A 22,313-nucleotide genomic window follows, 5' to 3' on the forward strand; every position below is an offset into this window, starting at 1 on the left:
AGAATGTATCCGTTGGTTACTTAATTGGAGCGGTAAATATTTATCTTGCAGTACGCGAGTTCAATTTGTCATTTTGACTTTGAGGGAATTGACCACGCGTGACGCGATGAGAAGCAGCTCGTGTTGTTTGATGATTTCTTTCGCCCAACAGAACCTTAAATAACGCCCCTCATACCACAGCGACTAAAGAGATGTTATATCCCGTTTGTCCGTGGGCGCTCGTGAGTATTTGAATCGTAAGATGGTTTTGAGAGGAGCAACTGAGGCAAGAGAAAGGGTGCACGTTCAGTGCTGTATAGCTTACGTCAGGGGTGGCCAACCCAAATGATCTTTCGGGCCACTTTGGAAATGCATCATAACTCCGCGGGCCACATATAAAATTATATATCCCCATATTATTATTAATATTAATATTATTTTAAAATCAAAGTTAATTTTTTCTCATAATTTCGACAGATAATTTTCGAATATATGGATGCACAAATAATGTATTTTTTTAATACATTGGTTTTCACTACTTTGGCCATTATAAAATAAATATATTTTGTAAAAGTGTGATGAATCTCGCGGGCCGGAAAAATGTTCAAGGCGGGCCACATGCGGCCCGCGGGCCGCGGGTTGATCACCCCTGGCTTACGTCATCAGTCGGCAGGGAAGAGTTTCCGGGGTTTGTCACCGGCACTCCTCGGTCGTCAAGTGGGAACGTGGGTTTATTTGCTTTATATTTCTGATTTTTTTTTTTTTTGGTTATAGTGAATTATGGGAATATTGTGCTTTGTTTTATGTGCCATGAGCGAACGTTTATGTACTAAACTGACAACCAAGAATAACGAAAACATCTTTTTTAGAAACTAATGGTTTTTAAAAAGTGTAACAAAGCAGCCGGTACAATTTGAAACCCTTACTTATCTTTGCTAAATACGAAGCTTAAACATCTTTTTTGTTGCTTTGTGTACGAATGTATGCACATAGTAAGCCATGGACGAGTGAGCAGTTTTTTTATTTCTGAGAATCATTTCTACAAAACAGCATTTGATAGTCCCATTTATTTTGGGGGAGTACGCAGAAAATTGAAATGAAAGTAGCTTGGGCAAGACCGTTAACTTATATTTTTGTCTTGGTTCTGTGGGTTCAAGATGCGATCTCGAACCACGACAGTTAATATATACATTTTCACGGTCCAATCTTTCATCTTTGTAGTTTTATGTTCTATAGGCGTTCCCAAATGCATATTACAGGCTAGGCCTATGTAAGCTCTAGAAGTTGATTTCAATATCTGTAACAGATAACACAGCCAAATTTATGAAAGTAAATAAGATTTTCCTCTCGAGAACTCGATTTTTTCTCACATCGTGCTTTTTTTATTTCGACCTTCGGCTGAATGTAACTATAAAGAGTCTTCATTGTAACAAGTTAGGAGTTGTAAATATTGAAGTTGTAACCTAGGCACAATTATATTTAAAAGAAATTAAGAACCGTTTCGTATTCATTGATGATGGTCCGTAGAGAAACCGAAACACATGAGGTAGGAATTTTAAGATTTTCAGTAGACGAAAATTATAATTTTTAAAGTAAAATATTCTCGCTATCTTCAGCTAATAATAGCTAGGTCTTCATAGTGACTTTAGTATGTGGAATAAACGTTAAAAAATGGATTGCTCAATCTCGTATCCAAAACGCAACTCTGGTAGAAGAAGATTCATGAAAACTAACAGGTGTATGTAAATAGTTCATCATCGAACCTTCTGTGTTTTTAACAAGAAGTAAACAAATTCTTGACTAATATGGAATGAGGATCCTGTTTATTAGGTTTAACCGTAATGTACCAGTGTCAAGATTGTTTAACGTCGAATGTTTTATTAGGATGAAATTGTGACCGTGGCTTATTTAAAAGTACTCTGTGCCTGAGTTTAGTTGAAGGAGTTGAGGAAAATATAACAATCACGCCAGGATTGATCTTGACATTGCTGCTACTTTCACTTCCAAATCTAGGCCAGGCGAAGTTAACACTGAGTAAGCAAAGGTTACATTGATTTCGGTAGATCAGGGAAGCAATTTCATAAACCAATCCTCCGCACAAATACAGAACTTTATTAACAATTTAAAGCTAAGGCTCGTCTAAATAATATTTAATAATTCAGTCCGTAACGCAAAGAAAACGAAACACGACACTTCACCATTACTTCGATCAAGTGATTAACGCTGTTTGGGGGAAGTAACCGCTGAGAATCATACGAAAACCTTCAATACAACATGCAGACGCACTAGCTGTTAAAGTGTGTGGTGCATATAGTTACCGCTTTGATTTAAATGTTTAATAACGGACTCGTGATCGGTTTGATTTAGTGTGAAACGTAATTCCACTACTAAGTTCGAGAAAGAAAGCCAATCTTTTAATCGCTTAGCTTATTGTACACGAAGAATGAAGGGCTGTGAATGTGATAATAAAACTTTTATTTTTATTGATACACGCTGCCATATGCCAGTCACTTCCCTCGCCCTTAGATTTGATTATTAAACACAAATCGTCACTAACTCGCCCCGAGAAACTAATGTAGTGAGTCAGCTTATCCATACACAAAACCTCCCTTAAACAATTGTTATGTAGATTCTAATCGCACTGGAGTGGGTTACTAGCTGAAGTCAAAATGAGAACGTATAAATACATTGGCTAACCTCAATATGCTCCATTTGTTTTTATCAGTTTTGCATCTGTGTACGTTGGGAATTGGACGGGGAGAGAGAGAGGGGTTGTCGATGTAATGCTCCCCAACTCCTGCCTGCTGTTCGTGAATAGACCGGCTCGGTGTCGTACGAAACGTGTACCAGTCCCTGCGCAAGTGAGGGTCGAGGGATTTTGCAAGCGGTGACACCAATCTGATTTCCAAAAGAACAAATGCGACTGTGAGTTAAAAGGAATTTCATAAATTGACCTTACCTTTGTACATCGTCTGTGTACTTCCTCGATGCCAATATTGTTAAATTATTACATAACATTGTTTAGACAGCAGAGGCTATATAACATCGAATGAACATGTTATACGATAGTAAATAGGTAAGGATTTGAGAGGCGACAGTCATTGATTATTTCAAGGAACTATCCCGGCTGTCACCTGAGAGAGACCTCAGAAAACCATAAAAAATTTGGCATAACCCGGCCTTTAGAATCCTGAAACTCATTTAATTCCAATTATTACAATCGTTGGCCCATTTTTGATGCCAAAAATCTGTTTCTGCCAAACTGTAGACCCTCACAGGGGCCTTATCTAATAGCAGTATTAATTCGTCAAGTGCACATTGCTGAAGTGTAAGAGTGCGCAGCTTTCTGGCCTGATAAGATCATGCTTATTTTCATATCGGAAACCTCTAATTTCGAGGTATTGTCTGCTGCCCCGTTCGTGCCCCTTTGTATTACTGTATCAGCATTGTAGGAGCGCGTACGAAAAGCGTGCCTTAATCCCTAGTAGATGACATGTAAAATTGTTAGTCCCTCGTCGTCCTTCCATTTAGCTATCAAACCCCTCACTTAATACCCCCCCCCCCCCCCACAATTTCCCTGTGCCTTACAGGACGTGAGGGCGGTGTTGTAATAACAGACATGAATAAGGGTGGGAGGATTTGGATTTTGGATTCCAATGCGGGAAGCACATGTTTTCTCACATAAGAGAATAATGATGACGCTGTGTTATGGGATACAGATAAGTATAATGCTCACAAGGACACTGGCAAGATCCCATCTTCTTGCTTTACGCCTGATAAATCAGTTAACTTTAAAAGTATGTACCAAAATTTCGTTTTCTGTTCATACTTCTAAGTGTGAAATTATTCCCTTAACCACGGCTGCAATATTCTATTCATTCTCATTCGTTACTTTAGTAGAAACTCATTTATATGTCTCATTTAAAACTGGCGTAATAATGGTATCAGTAATTTAAGGTTCCTTATTATTTCATTTGTGAAAACTGGCCAAAAAATCATTGTTCATTCCACGATTTTTAGTTGAAAAATTACTTCGAGATCTTAATTATTCCACGCTAGTTCCGTGATGGTTACACATAAACAGGGAAACATTTTGATCTTCTGAGAGTTCCTGTGTTTTGTTCACGTCCACTAAAGCGGTTTTAATCGACAAGAAATGACTGATTATATACGCGAGAGGTGGTCGTCAGTGGAGTCGAGTACCAGTAACAACCCTTCCAAACGTCCTTTGACAGTGTCGCAACATCGAGGTATCTGAAGTGACGTAGCACATGAACTTTTACCAAGACTCGTTTCTGCTCCCATACAAAATATAGGCTAGTTGTATTTTAGAAAGCCTTGTTGCAAAATGAATAAACCTTCGTTAACGTTTTGCAAACGAATATTGTGCAGACGTTATTATGTTGAAAAGAAATTGTGTAAAGTCACGGAATAAATCTTAAGAAATCACTCGTTTTGTTTCTGTGAATTACCTGTCCTCGTTGTGAGAAAATGAATAGGAGGAGGACTTCTACGTACTTTTGGTGAACACCAGGATCATATTAAATATAATATATAAATTTTTATGTTAAAACATTACCCAGTAATTGATTTAACGCCGTTCATATGTTACTAAGACATTATTAATTAATTTTACAACGGAAAAATGCCCATTTTGAAATGCGTACATTTTACACTCTCTTTAAAAATTGTCTTCACCTTACAAGTTTTCGCTTTACCTGGTGTCTTTCAGGAACACAACCACCTCGTAAGTACCTGTAGTTGGAAATGGAGATAATAAAGTATGGGGACATTCTTTAGGGACCGTGATGAGAGGTTCGTTGTTGGGTCATGTCAGACAGAAATAAATAACACATCGAAAAGGGAAATGAAATACTTCGGGATTATTATTATGTTTTGCAGCGTACATATTTAACGTGTGGTTATTCTTTACACATCAACAATATTATAATTTTAAAGGACTAGCGTATTATTATATTGCTAGGTCTCTACAGAATTCAATGTTACTGGTAGTAATAAAAAATTCATAATTGCACGTGTTCGGTTGTTCTGGTCTTTGGCGTAACTGTTAGTTGGGAGTGCGATGTAAAGAAATGCATCGTGCACGGGTGACCATGCTAAATCCAGACTGTACAGGTGACTCTCGTTATACGCGGGGGTTGCATTCCAGTAAATCGCGGCGTATATAAAAGACCGCGTAAAGCAGGAAACATAAATCATGTCCTTACACTTTCCGTGTGATACACAATGAGAGGCCTTAATTGTAGGTCCCGGAGTCAAAATGGTGGGCGAGACTGTGAAACTGAGCGCGCAAGTCAGCGTCTTCTGCCGTGGCCGCGGATAGGACAGCAATGATCATAATACTGAATCGAAACCGCTGATATGCAAAAAAACGCGGACAGTGAAAGCGTGCATAACGAGAGTAACTTGTAATATATCTTTAACTACATACACAAAATATTGATATTGTGTGATTTCTAAGGCAACAAACAGGATTTTAAGATTATAATAAATTAAAATGCGCTTAGAAACGTTGAATCAGTGATATAACTTTCTTTATTTTAATAATTGTTTTAAACAAGTAATTGAAATTAAGGAGCGAAATTGTGAAAATGGCGTTAAATATATATGTATTCCTGAGGAATAAAATTTTGAATAATTTTATTTTCAAGTTTGCAACACGATTTCCGACCTGTTTTTGCATCGGTTTTCTAGCATGATTTTAGAATGGTGTTACAAAGAACTGAATTATTGCCCAGAATATTCCTATGGGATACAATAAAGTTCTTAAGATGTTTAGTGTAATATGTCTCTTCTGATATTTTATTTTGTGATTAAAATTCATGTATTATTATGTGTAGTCTTTCAATGAATGCTACAAATCGATCAAATTAATTTTAGAAGATAAGTAAGACCTGAGGTTTTCATGGCTGTTGAAAATGCCAATTGTAGTCTTCTGAACAATGATGCAGTGTAATCATGTAGTTGGTTACCGACGTTTCGGATAAATATTCTATCTCCATCTTAAGGGTAGGAATGTCTGAAAACGGATTCTTCCGAAACGATGGTAAAAAGCTAACCTAAACGCGACGTGACAATCCAGAATATCTCGTTTGATATCTGCAAGCTGATTCACGCGTAAGATTGAGTATTTTGCTGTACTAAATTATTTTTCCGTTTTAGATAAGTGTTGGAACAAAACACGTTGTTTGATAGGGGTGTTATAAATTGTTTCCAAATGGGCCTGGATTTTGCGATTCGTGGCCAATCGTGCTGACGTTCGCCCGTGAAATTGAATGTTTGTTACAGAACAAAGATCTAACAAGCTGCAGATTATAAAGAGGGAGACAGAAATATGAACGTTCTCTGCAGAACGAAATGGCATGTCCTATCATATGGCCATTTACAAATAAATGACGATACAACGCCAACATTAAAGAAGGGTTGTCATATAAAGCGACATAAGTTGATTTTCACTTTTAAAATTCTCTTGATCAATAAGGGTTTATAGTACGAGGGTGAAACAGAACAAACATCAAGTGAAGAGCAAACTAAATGTTGTTAGCTGCACTGACTGCATTATTCTTATACGGTTCATTTTTATATAAATAATTTTTTTTAATAACATTAATTTGACGTTTTTGTTGTGATAAAAATTTAAATGGTGGTCATATGGGTTGTGACACTGCAATGACTAGTAGGTTGTTGTCAACATTTCGGTGGAACATAAGCGTCTATTGTCAGACCTGAAAATGTAGGCAGTATATTACACCGAAACGTTGGTACCCATATGTAAGTCCAACAGGAAGAGGCACATTTAATCCTTTGCGTTAACGTAACGGAAAGTCTACATCAAATAGTTTGTGAAGTTACATATACGTGATCTTTACCAAGACAAAATAAAAAGATCTGTGTAGTGAGTCAAGACTAAGATGCTATAATGCACAACCCTTCAGATACTGGGAATGAAAGAAATCTGTGTCCTGAAGAACTCGAAACACTGTGGAATAACACGGATGAAACTACAGAAACAGAAAACAACTTTGCCGATTAGTGTGGGCATGCAGGCACAGAACACTGTTACTTATACACATTAATCATAAAAACAATTTGTTTGCATGGAGAATTTCTTTGTAAATAAAAGTCAAATGTTCATTTCCACTTTCTTGTACAACACTTACCGATATTAACAACGGAAATACATATACACACTCACACGCACGCACGCACACACACACACACACATAAACGATTTTCCAGGACACTTCATGCATCCATACAAATATTATCTTGTATAAGAAGCACACCAAATCGAAACAGTTAAGGTCGAATTTATGTTATTTATTTTTATTTTTGTAATAGTGGTAACTATTGCTATTCTCATAAAATATGCTGATCCTGTAGTGACCTACAGGAAAAATTGAACCGTTTCATCGTGGCTTACTTAAAAGCTCATTACAGGTTTTCAGTTTCTCCACATGTACAAAGGAAACCCGCACTTAGTGTTCCTAATGGCGCCTTGCAGTTTCCACAACTCGTTTCCTTCTAGAGCAGTGTTACAGTCACTTCAAAGGAGATCATTCGAACAAAAGTAAAAATAAAATATTTGTTTCATTTCTGAAGCCTATCTGAATCTGTTTAAAACTTACACATTTATCTTTGGTTCGGTTTGTTGCTAAGAGATCCAGTCACTTTTCGCAACAATTTTGTACTTTCATAATACGATACATAGGATTTATACCTCCTAATAATGGGACAGTCTTAGTTATTAGTAGATTTATTAAAACTTTTATTTTAATACCATCTCTTCGAAGTATTCTTTGCTGACTTAGGACGTAGTATTTTGCTGAGTATAGTACACAATTGTACAGTTGTATTCTTTGGTTCAGTCTTTTTCCGTGACTAGTTTCAGTCGATTGCCTTTTAGATCGATAGCATGACGTATTACTCTCGCGTCTGAGCTAGGTTACTGTGATTCTGCTGCTGCTCGGGGCTCAGAGATGAGTTGTGGTGATTCTGATCTCTCCCAGGCTTGTCGTCTTCGTCTTCCTCCTGTCTGTGGTTGCTACTGCTGCTCAGGATTGTCCGATGGTTCACCATGCCCGTCGTAGTGGCACCGCAGTCCAGAAGCAGGTCGGTTGTCGACAGCATGGACTGTTTTATGTGGCCACTGAGACCGACATGGTGCAGGTCCTCGTTTCAGACAGATGTCCTGTCCACTGTGGCGTACTGGCAGGCGGAAAGACCCGTCGAATTGGACCTAGTGGCTGCAGGACTTACTGGAGAGTAGGTGCTGACGAAACTAGACGAGTGTTGCTTAGCTTTCAGGCGAAGACTGGCGATGCTTGAAGCTCCTATTGATGACATTGCGCTGCAGGGCTCGCTGGAGCGGTGGTGATACATGCTGTACGGAGTCGCGGGCGGTGCGTAGGGACACGCCGGCCCGGAAACCCCTCCGGTGGGTGTCGAAACTCCGCTCAAACTCGTCGACATCGACCCGGGAAGCATCGAGCCTGTTCCCGAAGTCATCGATGCAGCGGCTGCAACCGACGTTGCGGCAGCGTTGAAGCAGTTTACAGAGCTCTGGTGGTTGGAGGGGACCACGGAGCTCAGCGGATTGACTGACCAGGGGAAGCTCTTGGTGCCCAAGGGGCTGGGCACTTTTGATGCCCAATTATTGTACGGGTACGGCGAATACAAGGATTCTGTGTCGGTGAACGGTTGCATCAGCCCGTTGAACTGAGTGCCGAAGCCGTTCTTGAAATCTGCAGCAGCTGCCGCTGCTGCGTTCATAGCGTTCCGTTCTCGCTTCCTCCATTTAGCTCTTCTGTTCTTGAACCACACCTACAACAGCGAACAAAGAGACACTGGTGAGATCTCAGGTTCTTACAGCGGCGAGTATGAAGATGGTTGTCATCTAAGACAGTGGTGTTCAACCTTTTTTGTTCGCGTACCCCCAGATATAACTTCTCTTCAACTTTGTACTCCCAAAGTTGTTTGTGTATAATTCAAGTTATACATAGTATATAATCTACATCTAAAATAAATTAAATAAATTACATTATGATTATTCAGTGTTTATCATAAAATAATATATATATATATATATATATATATATTTTAAATCATCGCACACTCACGGTTGAATACCACTGATCTAAGATGTTGCGCTGTGTAGTCTCGTAGAAGCGGGCAAACGTTTAACAAAATTCTTGCTGCTTTCATCATTAAACACCTCTAAAACGTCGGTAAATTTCTACGAGGTTACACAACGCAACATCTTAGAAGACAATCATTTTCAAGGAAACAAAATGCTCATTTCCCTTTGGTTCACTATGCCCGAATAACTTAATCCATGCAGCAGAGTTGTCGCAGAAGCTAATAGTCGCTCAGCTAGTTAATTAATAACTTTTGTTTTATGTTTACACGATTTCACTTCTGTGCCTTATTAATCCATAGCATATCCTTCTAAATATTTTAATAATATCCTCCGATCGAAGTTCAAGTCTCATTCAGATTCTCCCGACTAAAATTGTGTGTGTGTATTTCTCATCTCTCCCACGTGCTGTGTGTCATGACAATTTAATTTTTCTCCATTTGATCTTTCTTGTAATATTTGTTGGAGAGTACAAATTATGAAGTTCCAAGGACTGCAACGTTGATAGAATGGATTCTATTAGTGAATTTTGATTTTACTGTACATCAGAGAAGAAATCTTAAGATACGACTTTAGAGTCAGGCCGAATGCTGGGCTCTCTCGAATTGCAGCCCAAGATTTTTTGGAGGTGACTTTGTTCGATGGTTATTCTGAAGACGAGGAAAAATAAGACGGGAGTGGGATTAAAGTTTTCGGGGGCGAGCACTATGCCTCTAAGTATTCTGGACTGCAAGTCGCGAAACTTCTTCCATCCCGTGCTAGCCCTTTTTTGCCCCAGCCAGACGGCAGCCACCCCATCCCCGTTCTGTACCAACACTTACGTCTCTGTATTCCACGCCACGCCACACCCCGTCTCCCCCTGAGCGCAACCAAGTGTCTAATTGCGCGGCCGACAATGAAGATGAACGAGTCTTGTGATTGGTTCTGGCAGGCCGAGAATTATGGGCAAAGAAGACTACGACGTTGCTATCAAAAGTGTAACATGGGAGGTTATTATACTAGGGCGCTGTCTCCTGCAATTCGTTTAGCAACTGCACAGTCTGTATAGTGTTGACTGGGATGGTGACCATGGATTGTGAAGGGCGCGAATTAACATAATCGTGGCCTGTTTTAAGGCTTTATCCAGGAGCGTCTGGAGGCATGGAGGAAAACTAGAATGACCGGAATCCGGAACCTCCGAAGAATCTGACAAGACTGCCAACCGTATGACTTTTACGGTTGGTAGGCGTTAGCTCATAAGGGATAATGCAGGCCTATAAGAATTAAGTTTATGCCTCAAAGAAAACACAACGTGTCACTGTTACTACGTTTATTTGGTTAATGCTAATTATGAATTATGAAATTATCGCCATTTATTCTGAGAATCACAAGAAAGCCCATGATTACACTCTGTGGATAGGGTAAAATACAGAGTTATTGAATTTTAAAGCAGGCGGTACAACTGTTTTGAACGTGTTAATTTATCTGTTATAACTTATTGAGGGATTTATAAGATACGTACTAGACATTTTTGTTGTATGTTAGTTCTTTAAATGTTTACACTTGGGAGGTACAGTTTTGTATCCTGTCGATTTGGACTGCCTACTTTTCACATAATTTCTACAAAGCGACCGAAGCCTCAAGGTCCGATATTTGTTTCGAACGTTCTATACTCACCATTGTGTATTATTAGACTGCAGGAAAAGTCGACGGAATTTGATCTTGAGTGTACAAGAAGTGTACAGAACGTAATGTACATTAATCTCTTTTCCTTTCCTTAAGTGCTTAGTTGTATTAGCCCATCATTGTAATGAGAGTAAACTTCACAGAAATGCGAGATATTCTGTAGTAAACAAAAATTATGATATGTTACGGATGTAACCCTCTTACTAGATAATTCAAAGTTGATGATACAGGCAGTGGTAAATGAAAGGAAAGCGTATATAGAGTGAGTGGTTGAGGAGAAGGGAGAAATAAAAAATTTCTCGTGTTTTTCAGCTTCTCAAGCCAGAAAGAATATATAATTACTCGTAACACACGAATGGAACATGTTCAAAAAAATGGATGAAAGTACGAATTGTAAAGCTGCATTAAAATACATTTACAAACACGGGAGAAATTTTGAGTCCTGGAAAAAATGCGGGTTGAATAGTGAAGCTTGAATAAGTGATAACTACCTTCTTCACAAAGTGCAGCGGCTTATCAATTTCGGTTACTATTACAGACTTGAAGATATTTGAATTCGGGATTTCCATGCTGGAGACCTGAGTAATGAATTTACAGATTGCTGTTATAAGTCAGTCAGTAGCACGTTTAGCTTTATATTTAATCTCTTGATGACCTGACATTTTCTAATTTATCTTTCATCTTATCTGGTTTATTTATGTACACAAGATTATGTACCATAAAACAATCCGAAAGTCTGAGAGAGAGTGTGGAGTCAGCAATAAATACTTAAATCGAGGCAAGCTAATTGGTCAAACCTTAAGGATTTGATTCGTTGCAGACAACCGGATTGGGATTGACATAGAAGTCAAGGTTTCAATGAAATCGTTTCAGCCCACGTGCAGACATTTCATGTACAAGCCGATGCCATCTAGATCCTTTGTTTAGAAACAGTTCTGGATTCCGCCTGTTCTAAACCACTTATAATATTTTCCTCTTGAATAGCAGCACAACCATTTGCAACATAAATTCCTGGGATGATGACACAACACCAAATTTTATCATTTGTTCCCGGAATGATGACACTACATGTTCTTGGCTGATGACAGTCAATCTATATCAAGGATAACAACAAGGGTTGCGCATGTTAGGCCGGGCACGACCTTGCTTCATTTTCAGTAAACAATTTTTGGTTGTAAACGAACTTCAACTAGAATATTCGTATTTATTGGTAGATTTTGGTGGGTACTGAATTTAGCGCTATTCTGTAACATACCACTGTTAAGTAAGATGAGGGAAGTGTGTTTTTTTAGGGTAGATAATTGTAAAATGTTATATCGAAGAAATACGAAAGTAGTCGTGGCTTATTTTACTGCTCTGTCCCATCATTTGCCCAGAGGAATGACCTTCGGGCTGAGTATGGAACTCGGGGACTTGAAAATGTAATTTTGTACACGTGGGGTTTGCTTTCGAACGGTAAACGGAGGTTTTTTTGCCGAGGGCAAAGCTGCCGGAAGTTGAATCTGACAGTTCACTTAACAGTAGTCTGAGTGGATCTCACAATGGTCTCTGCTTCCTCTGCAAAAAATCGTGGGACGCAAAACTGGAAATAACAAATGCTCCGAATCATTGGAGTCCCTTGGTCGGCGTAAAGGGCAGAGGGAAATATTAAAAAAGCATGATTGAATATTTATTTAAGTTTATCCTCCCTTTCTGCGTGCTGAAGATACAGGTGTGAGGACATCAACGAGAGAAAATGACAGCTGTTTCGCAATAAAGTTGTGTACTTTTTAAATCAATCACATTGCGCTGAGCTGTGTTGACTCGCTAAATTGTTTCCATCACGTTGTTATTACCAGTGGTTCCTGCTCTGCAGGGGGGCTACAAGTGGATCGCGAGGCTCTGTTGGGGGCACAGTAGCACGTTGCATGAGGCATGAGGCATGAGGCATTACTCAAGTCACTCAGATCTCATTACAGAATATTTGTGAGGTTAATATTAACTGTAATAAAACGTCAAAATACCCGAAGGTTTTTGTGTAAAAATGTACACATATTACATTCTTACTATTTTTCTCATTAATTTATATAAAATCTATCGTAAGTACTTATATACTTTTTATGTCCGTGGGTATTAAAGTCTGTCCAGCTAACAACTTCTCAACAAATTCTTTTCGAGAAAAGTGGTGCACGCAGTTATGCCATGCCATAGTCACACCTCACTAATTAACCCCCCCCCCCCGGCCATTAATACCAAGCCCATGCAAACTTCGAGGTGTAAACTACAGAACTTCCTGTAATGTAATTCAAGTTAAAAATTATGCGACATTCTTTAACTTTTTTAATAGTGGAATTTAAAATAGAATGGCGGACGCTTTCTGTTTTATGTTGAAAAACTTTGAAACATGCCATTGAAATTTAGTACGATGTTCATAATTAAAGACCTTTTATATGAAACATTTTATGTTGATATTACAAACATGGAGACAGAGTGAAATTTTGAGGTTATGACTTAAAAGTTTAAAGCAGCTAAATTTATGTAGGTGGAAATGTGATAACTGCTAAATATACGCACTTTTTTATAATTTCATGGTCTTAAATTGAAGTACTCTCCTATCACGTAGCTGATTTAGAGCCTTTTCCTTTAGTCCGTGGAAAGTTCTGTATGTATTTCCCTGTCCGATCTAAATAGAAATGTCTGTTCTGATTCAAGGCTTATCCTCTGATATCCATGATGCAGTTAAGAGTAAATTAAGTTTGAGGAATGCTTGCTGCAGACCGGTTCACTTCAGAATCTTTTATGTTCTTGTGTCTTATAATAACTTAGCTTTGCACTGCTGTGTGGATGTGAAACTTGGCCTGCTATTGATGAGCAGGAAGAAATTGCGACTAATAGAGACAGGATATCGAAGTATTTAAAAATTAGTCCGAATCAATTAAAACAAACTTAAAAATACACACTGGAATAGATTCTTCTGATTCAGTCCTGTTAGTTACTGCAAGGCATCGAAATTCCTTGTCTGACAGATGCAAATCAGTCGAGTGAGTCCATTGCTAGCAATGTTTGTGCGAACTGTTTCAGCACTGTGTACTTTTCCTGACGGAATGCAAACAGTAGCCTCTTGCGTTGTGTTGTTGTTACACTGGACAGCTCCGTAAGGGTGTGCACTGATCTTAGATCAAGAGGAGGGGGGTTGTTTACACACCACCAGTCCTAAGATACGAAGACCGCACGGATACACGCAACGTGGTGAATGAGCATGGATGCTTGAATTCTGATTTATAGAATTCTCTTACGTATTGAGGGTACGTGAAAACAGGTACCTGAGGAAAATATATGAACCTGAGATGGATAGAGTGATAGGATGCTAAAGGAAAATGCCCACAAATACAATGAAGAGTTTCATAATTAATAATCTTCACCAAATATTACGATGATCAAATTGAGGATCGTGAGATGATTGGGCATGCGGAATGTGGGGGGGGGGGGAGGTGTCAAATTATAAAAAAAACTTTTAGTCTGAAAACTTAAAGGAAAGAAACCATGTGGAGGATTCATCTGGCGTAAGATGTGTACTAGTGGCGAGCTCTTGTTGACACAGTGAAGAACATTCGAGTTTCATAAAATGTGAGGAATTTCTTGACTCTGCTCCAGGGGGTTAGTTAATTCGATAGTTTAATTATAAGCCTGTTATGGTTGAGTGGTTAGCACTCCACCTTCTGCGATTGAATCTCGACCTGCACGTGGGTGCTCCTGGCTGATATAAAGGTAACTTTATATTTGTTATTAGTTAAATACCATGCCATGAAGATGTGTGGGAGAGTTGATGTATAGTATTCTTAACTTCGGTATTAGGTAAGTGATTAGCCTCACACTTTACTCGAGAGGAAATATCGCTAGGTACGCATCTGAAAAGAGGGTGAATGGTTCACACAGCCGGTCTGGATATGAAAGCGAAGAGAAAAGACTCGTGGCACTGCCCATAATCAAACCCCTAGTCACTTCCCCGATTGAGACAGAGTTTAAAAATGAAGAAATACGGAAGATATGGTCGATAAATTAAAGAAATTGTTTCAGATAAGAACTAGCTCTTCCTAACAGAATGTACAGTAACAGAATTCAGAGACAAAGGAACCAAAATACAGTTCTAATGAATTATTCTCGGGCTACCAGTACCCTGAGGATGAGGACGAAGATGATTCTCGAAACATTGGCTATTTCGACTTTAAACCGCCTGACACGGCTGGCAGCCCGAGAATAATTCATAAAACTTTGCTGTCGTGAAAGCTTTAGATCATACATTATACATTTACTTGTAGCTTATTTAACGAATAGACCTTGCAAATTGATCTTCGCATCAACTAACGTATCTAGATAAGGTTAAAATGAAATACTGTCAGTGTGAAACGGACAAGAACTGTTAACGAAGATACAAAGTTAGCCACGTATGTTCGTTACCGATGAGAAAGCATAAATATCATAAAATGTATTATGATTTTGTTTCTTGCTTTTTCAAACTGGGGGACAGGCCCTAAGTTCTTTGGAAATTCCCTGGGTTACAGAAATGACTACGTCTTCTGGTTAATGAAAATAACACTGCGTGTTTCCGGAGGCGACATTCCGTGCCGACGTGAGCCCTCAGTCTTGTGGTGACCATTCATTATCAAGCAGAGATTTATTGTCCAGTCAGTTTGATGCTGACGACTTTGTTCGTAGCGTGATGAACGTTCGTCTGACCGGGATGTATCCCAATATTAAGACACCCCGCAGAGAACAAAGGGGCCGAGTGGACTCATTTAGCCACCGAACACGAGGGGGAGACAATGAATAACAATATCACACTTCCCTTGCTCTGACCGTGACGTCACTGTTGCTTCAGTATGAGTGATGGGGTAGCATTCACTTGTTGATTAGACGTACCACTGCAGTGAGCAAAGGGGGAGGCGAGGTTAGGGTCATGATCAGTAGCCTGTAACATTATTTTGTGTTTGGATTCTTTAAGCGGGCAGTTGCCCCCTCCCCTCGCATGATAGGTTTCTAGCTACATTGATCACAGTCCGTATGTGGCCAGATAAAATGAGCAGTCTTGTGAGAGAAAAGCATCATCTTTTATATCCCTCTAGGGTGGATCCCCAGTTAGTTTAATGTGTCAGTAGCCGATATATGCCCAGTTCTCGCGGTAAGGAGTCTTCATTTGCAAAGAGGGTTGCGAATATCGATCAGTCACTCCCCATAGCTTTAAATTTCGAAGAATAGAATTGTATTTAATGAAAGTGTAAGTTGCTTTAATTGCTTCGAAGTTTCGTAGAAGATGATATGAATTGTGTAAATTGTAAGTTGGCTTGGAGATTATGTAGCTTCACATCTACGAAAGATATTTAGTTTCGAATGATATTACAGGCTGATTATGTCGAAGTGGCAAATTTTATACTGTGGAGGATGTCACAGGTGTCTCTTACAAGATGTAGACTCGACATTTATTTGAATGGGTTGAAAGCAGAGGACTTAAATTTAAAATAGTGTCTGGTAACACGAAGGTGTACGGATAAAAACGAAAGAATAATAATAGAGAAGTAAATGAAAGATGGAAGTGAGAGAGGAGAAGAAGAGATTAAAAGATAAAAGGAAATGAAGACGCAAATTGTTTTAAGAAGAAAGCATAAACAGGCATTATGTTGTAGTTTAAAGATGAAAATGTACAAGGAACGTGCCAAGTCGCTTAATAGTTCAAGTGCGTGAAGATGGACGATAGTGGCGGTTCTGTCCTATTGCTAGGATGTGTCAGAAATCGCAAAGAACCCGGTTCTGTTAAGGAAAAAAATAGTCGTTCAGCACTGTATGAGCTAAAGCAGGTGGAGCAGTCCGTCATTAAAAATACATTTTATTTAGGAGACGGTAGGTTCGTGACGTATCTGCTCAGCTTGCCTTCGCTAGAGGGCTGACTCTCACCCCGAAGTGAAATCCAGGGATTTCCACTAGGATCTGCAGCGAGAATCCTTCGCTGCCACATGACATAGGCCTACAATTTTGCCTGCCACTGAATTGTGGACGGCATAAAGCAGCCAACAGATTGGGTTATCAGCATATTGCAAGAGGGTAGCGAACTGTGTTGTTTGATTTGTGATTCAGGTGAAACTAAATATAATTTAATTGAATAAAAATTTTCTTGGATAGGAGATAGGGATTAGCTCTATCTAGTGGGCCCAACTGTGTAGGAATCTAAAGACGGAGATAGAGTCCCATCTCCGAAACGTCGTTTTACGTTTTATATTTACTAGACGATGGATAATATCCAAGAAAATTTTTATTCAATTGACTCTTCACCATCGTCAAGAAGTTTTAGATTTGATATAAATGTAATTTACATTACTACATGGAGCATTATCTTTCTTGAGAAGCTAATATTCCCTCATATATTCGAGAAAAAATTTCTAGTCGCTGCCGAGTATTTGGCAGGCTGTTCTTGGTTTTCCTCAGTTTTTCCAGGTAAATACCAGGATATTATTTAAAATTAGGCTGTCATGGATTCATTCCACACACTTTCCGATGAAGAAACTGAAGGCGTCGTTAAATAAACTAAGAATAAATGTTTCTGGATGTTGTACATGCGATTTCACACTACAGCTTTCAGTTCTAAGCGCACGCTGAATTATTGCGAATTACGCAGTTCTGTATGTGCATATGTAGACATACGCGTTCACAGACGTAGACTGAATCTCAATGCTTGTTCATTCATCGTTATGCTACCTCTGTCCATTACAATTTAGAGAAAAAATTATAGGATTAGCAGTAGTTTAGGGACGAATGTTGAGTAGCAAGCGTGACAAAACAAATATTTACATAAAAATGAATTTTCTGAAAAGCACAGTGTTTAACAGACGTGGAAGAAACATAAGTATGAAAGTAAACTACTGAAGTAATGTTTACTAAAACAATGAGAGATATTTTGTGACAAAAGATTTAATATGAAGATAGAAGAAATTTAATAAATAAACAGCATTACAGGACGGTGAGATGACATAACAGATCTGAATAAAATATCACTCTGTTAGTCCTAGGGCCAACGATTATGTAAATTTCTTATAAGTGAGTACAAACGCATTTTAAATCACAAGGCGATATTACATTTACTCTCGAATCTTGGCACACTGGTTGAGAAACAAACTTTTTTCGACAGGAGAAAGGATAAATATCAGTTAATATGTGTGGAACACTGTTGTGTGGGTGATAGGCGTCATTATGTCATAGTTGATCTATCAAATCAGTTTACATTACAAAATTCTGAATAGAATGAGTCACAGAAAATAGTAGTCAAATTTTTGTGCGAACTGACTGTAACAGCTGCAAGTTTACCAGAGTGTACCCAGTGGCCGGTGCAGTGCATGCTGGGTATTGATCTGATGCTACCACCTCGGCAGTTGTTCACCACAGTTCGGTTTGGTTTGGCTCCGCCTGACATGACACTACACCAACACACGAGTACGTAACCTCTACATAAACAAATGCCTGCAGACACAATGTCTGATAGATTTACAGACCATTTCTTGAACAGAGTTACGAGCGTCGCTCAAGGAAAAGAAAACCATTCTCAGCTACTCGTTTCCAACTTTTCTTATCTCGTAATACTACAACAGTTAATGTGTGATTTGGAATTTCAATACAAAGGGTCTTCCGGGGACGGAACACAATAGTCTCCAGAACGAAGTGCAATGTCCTACTGAAAAGCCTTGTGTAAACAGTAATATGAAATAATATCACATGAATAATTAAAAGATTTAACGTAAAATTAAGCAAAAGAGTGAGACTCTTGGTATCAGCAAATAATTTTTACTTACGAAATAAAAAATTTACTGTAAATAGCTAATATTTTCTTCTGAGACATGAAACGTTTTCATCGCTGATAGAACGTCTCTATTAACACACTGTTTTCTCGTGAAATGTAGTGAAAGATCTGTCATCCAAATGTACATATGTTATAAATAATCTCTAACACGATTTTTGGGATCTGCAGTACTGGAGTTCACTATCTAATTTTCTGTTCTACCTACAACTGGTTTTAAAATATCTGAGTGAGTCCTATTGCTTTTTCGGTTTAATAGTCATCGTGTAACGCTGAGAAAATCAGAACTTAGAATATAATGCTCGAATAAATTATTGTCTGATGCAGGCGTATACTGTATTTAGTCAAGGTCAGTAACCGATAAGTTTGAATTAGACACACGGAACTTTTCTCACAACTTTCTCCGACCAGAGGTCTCTTAAAAATTGCCACATGCAGACCCAAAGTAAAGGTAAATTTCCATTCGTGTTCTGTAAGGAACCAGCCCGAATGAGTAAACGAAAACAGTGACGTGCTTTATTGGAGATGATTTTCAGGTTTCTGCCCAGACGTTAATCATGTCAGAGTGGCTAAAACTGAAGATTGTTTATTCTCGTTTAATTAGTAACCTTGAAGCTTAGACGTAAAGTACGTCTGCAAACTTAATGAGGTATCAATTAACGAAATTTAATTTTAATTAGTCGATAAAAAAGGAACAGCGATTATGCAAACATTTGGGCACATTTGCAATGCTTATAGCATAACTCTGTGTAACGTAATGTTTTATACACAAGTAAAAAAGGTACACAAGAGTCGTTTGACTTCATTTCTCGCGGATTCCTGCTTGTATAGATGCTAAACGGAAGACAAACTCAAAAATAAATTGAACAAACTGCCTCCATCTTGATAGATATTCCTCAGAAACGTTGATGCGAACATTAAACTACACGCGGTTTCACAACCCAGAAGCCTGCTTTTTAACAATCTTTTTAACTGCTCGATTTAACGTCGGAAATTTCTATAACGAATCGGATTAAAGTTAGTTGTGGTCGTCTTTATCGGTTCTGTATTTCTTCTGGAATGATACAAACAGAACTATTTTTCCATTGAAACCATGCAGTTAATGGTCGCAGGACTTCTTTGGATAAGAGTCTGTCGCTTTGCTTGTTTTTCTCGAAGAAGATAGCGTAGCCGCCATGTTTGAAGAACACGCAGTGATGGAAGGTGGGGGGAGAGGGGAGAGGAGAATGTGTAAACGGATAGCAGCTGAGACAGAAAACGGCACAGCAACGCGTGTCACTTAGGCACTTTTTCCTCTTTGCATTCCACGTGCCATTTAGTCCGTTTTTGCGTTGAACAAGTGGCGTCGGCGAAGTTGTACCTTACCAAAGACGACCATATTACATCGTGTACCCATGGTTGACACAACAGAGCACGATAATGGTGTGTGAGTTGGAGGGAGACTGTGATAAGAACTACATTTCAGCCCCTCAAACCACGCCGCCCTCCGTAAGAAAGAATCCTGCCGGTCATAGAATTATGTTCTGTGAATGTTTGTAGCAATGATTGATTTGTTGGGTGAGTGGTTTTAATCTTGATGTGTGTGACACAATTACGACGTTTCTTTAATTGTAAGTATGCTGCATATCTTTATCTGACTGTTATTTAGGCCTAATTGACAGGTTGCTTATAGTTTTTATTTTATTTAATCATCCGTTGAAAGAGCTAGATTTGTTGGTTATGTTGATCTTTATCAGTTTTTTTGTATGTTATATAAAATCACATTTTCAAAATTTCCAGTGCTTGTTATATAACTTGGGACATTTTTAAAATTTGGTTTACACTAACTCCCAATGGTTCCTGTTTTATATAAAAGTTTGCAAGTTAATTTTATAGAATCTTAGGTTTCTCTGGCCATTTTCGTGTTTATGTTTCGTGGTCTTTCAGTCCATATCAGGTTAGGTCATGTCCTTGGCCATTCACAGTTGGCTGACACAAATATGAAGATTAATTCTTTGTCAAAGCGTCTCCAGAGTAATTACGAGGGGATTCTTTCTTGCCTTTTTTACCCGGAAGTTTATCTTTTTAGAAACACTGGAGCCATTTCAGTCCAGTTTACATCTTCAGAACAAAATTCTCTATTATTATTTCACATACACTTGTATTTTCCGATATTCGATTGTCCATAAGCTGTTATAGCACGAGCCATTATGCAATGAGGTAAATTATGCCTTTTGACAGGCTGGAAAAAAGAATTTCTCTTAGAATTAATTACAAGTGACTCTCATTATACATGCGGTTGCCTGCCTACGAATGGCCGCGTACAGAGAAAAGGCGTAAAGTGGAAAGCGTGTAACGGTCATTAAACTGGCTCCAGAATTCTTTAATTCTCAGCTTATCATCTGCATCACATTTCCTGATAACGCCTGGAGTAATATAGACGCAGTTAAAGACTTTAAAATCTGACTGCGGATAAGATATTAGTGTTCTTCATGATACTGTGATGAAACCGCGGATATTACAAAACGAGGATTGTAAAAGGGCATATAACGAGGATCACATGTACATAATCTCACTATCATACGACGGGTTGTAGGCCTGTGATGAGTTTAAATATATTTTCTTGAAGCCAAAGTAGATGACGTTTTGCGTCTCCTCTGGTACAGCATTGCGTTGCTCGCCGCATTCCAAACATCTCCGATATGATCGGTGTCCACGAAGAACTTCTATGCCACGTTCTTTAATTTTTCTTTGGAAATTCTTGTGTCGCCACGTGGGAGGGAACAGAGTAGTTTTAACTTCATTTATCTATAAATAATTCGCACAGAGCACCAGGTATCTTCTATCCGCTTCCATGGTTTCCAATCTGTTAACACCTGATCCTCCTTTTGTTGAACTCCTCTGCAATTTATTCTGGTGTTTGTTCGTCTAGCTGATGATCCGTTGGTCCCACATGATCTCTCAGGGGTTACGACGCACTCCTATGCAGATTACGTGTGCATCAGCATGTTTTGCATAATATGCATTACAAAGCATTGGCCAATATCATCCAGAATACGTAATCTAACGTTAGTGTGGTGTTTGTACTCACTCACCACTACTACTCTTTACATGTTTAATGCTACTAGAATGCATTGTGCACTAGAATAGCATAATCTGACCGGATCAAACTGTAATACAGTATAGGTACAGTGAAAATCAGAAACGAGTCAGATGCCTCTCTTCTGTGGTCTCATACGTTGCTCCGTTGTTAAAATATTGCAATGATATTTATACGTTATTAACCTTTCAAAGCATAATCTTAAATATTTGTAGGACCTGTAACGCTGTGTTTCGTCCACAGTGAATTTATAGGCTTTTTATTGTCCTCAAAATAATCAGCTTTACCCAACAGATTTTTGTAGAGATGCATTTTTTATTATGCGAGGAAACAACCGAAAATGTAAATATTATTTAGATGAGAGTCGGGCCTCAGACGATTAAATGTTGTAAGTTCGTCTTAGACTTTGCAGCTTATGTGCATTTTAATGTGGCCACGTACCCTGGATATTGATTTTAATTTTAAATCTCGATGAATAAATGTTACGGCGTTTCTGTAAGCCCTGAAACCACGACAGCATTACCCGATTTCAATCCACTTTGCTCATCGTCACTTCTAACAACCTGCCATCACTGATCTGCATAAAGCACGTCAATATAAGTATAATTTTTAAA

The 22,313-nt window shown here is 38.6% G+C and overlaps 2 protein-coding genes across 4 annotated transcripts in view; one reads left to right on the forward strand and one right to left on the reverse strand.

Moving 5' to 3' along the window:
* Positions 1 to 22,313, forward strand: part of Cyp4c3 (Cytochrome P450 4c3) — a 162,726-nt gene that overhangs the window by 30,479 nt on the left and 109,934 nt on the right. The gene's annotated exons all lie outside the window — the stretch shown is intronic.
* The window catches only part of Ptx1 (pituitary homeobox homolog Ptx1), a 65,736-nt gene continuing 48,260 nt past the window's right edge, over positions 4,838 to 22,313 (reverse strand). For all 3 annotated transcript variants that reach the window (XM_022066334.2, XM_022066332.2, XM_022066333.2), the window contains exon 5: positions 4,838 to 8,823. In XM_022066334.2, the coding sequence (XP_021922026.1) occupies positions 8,179 to 8,823 (645 nt within the window). In that variant the 3' untranslated portion in view covers positions 4,838 to 8,178. The remainder of the gene's footprint in view (positions 8,824 to 22,313) is intronic.

The sequence above is a fragment of the Zootermopsis nevadensis genome, unplaced genomic scaffold (assembly GCF_977971745.1).
Source record: "Zootermopsis nevadensis isolate Lab colony 2312 unplaced genomic scaffold, Znev_1.0 Znev_ptg000024l, whole genome shotgun sequence".
Taxonomy (NCBI): Eukaryota; Metazoa; Arthropoda; class Insecta; order Blattodea; family Termopsidae; genus Zootermopsis; species Zootermopsis nevadensis.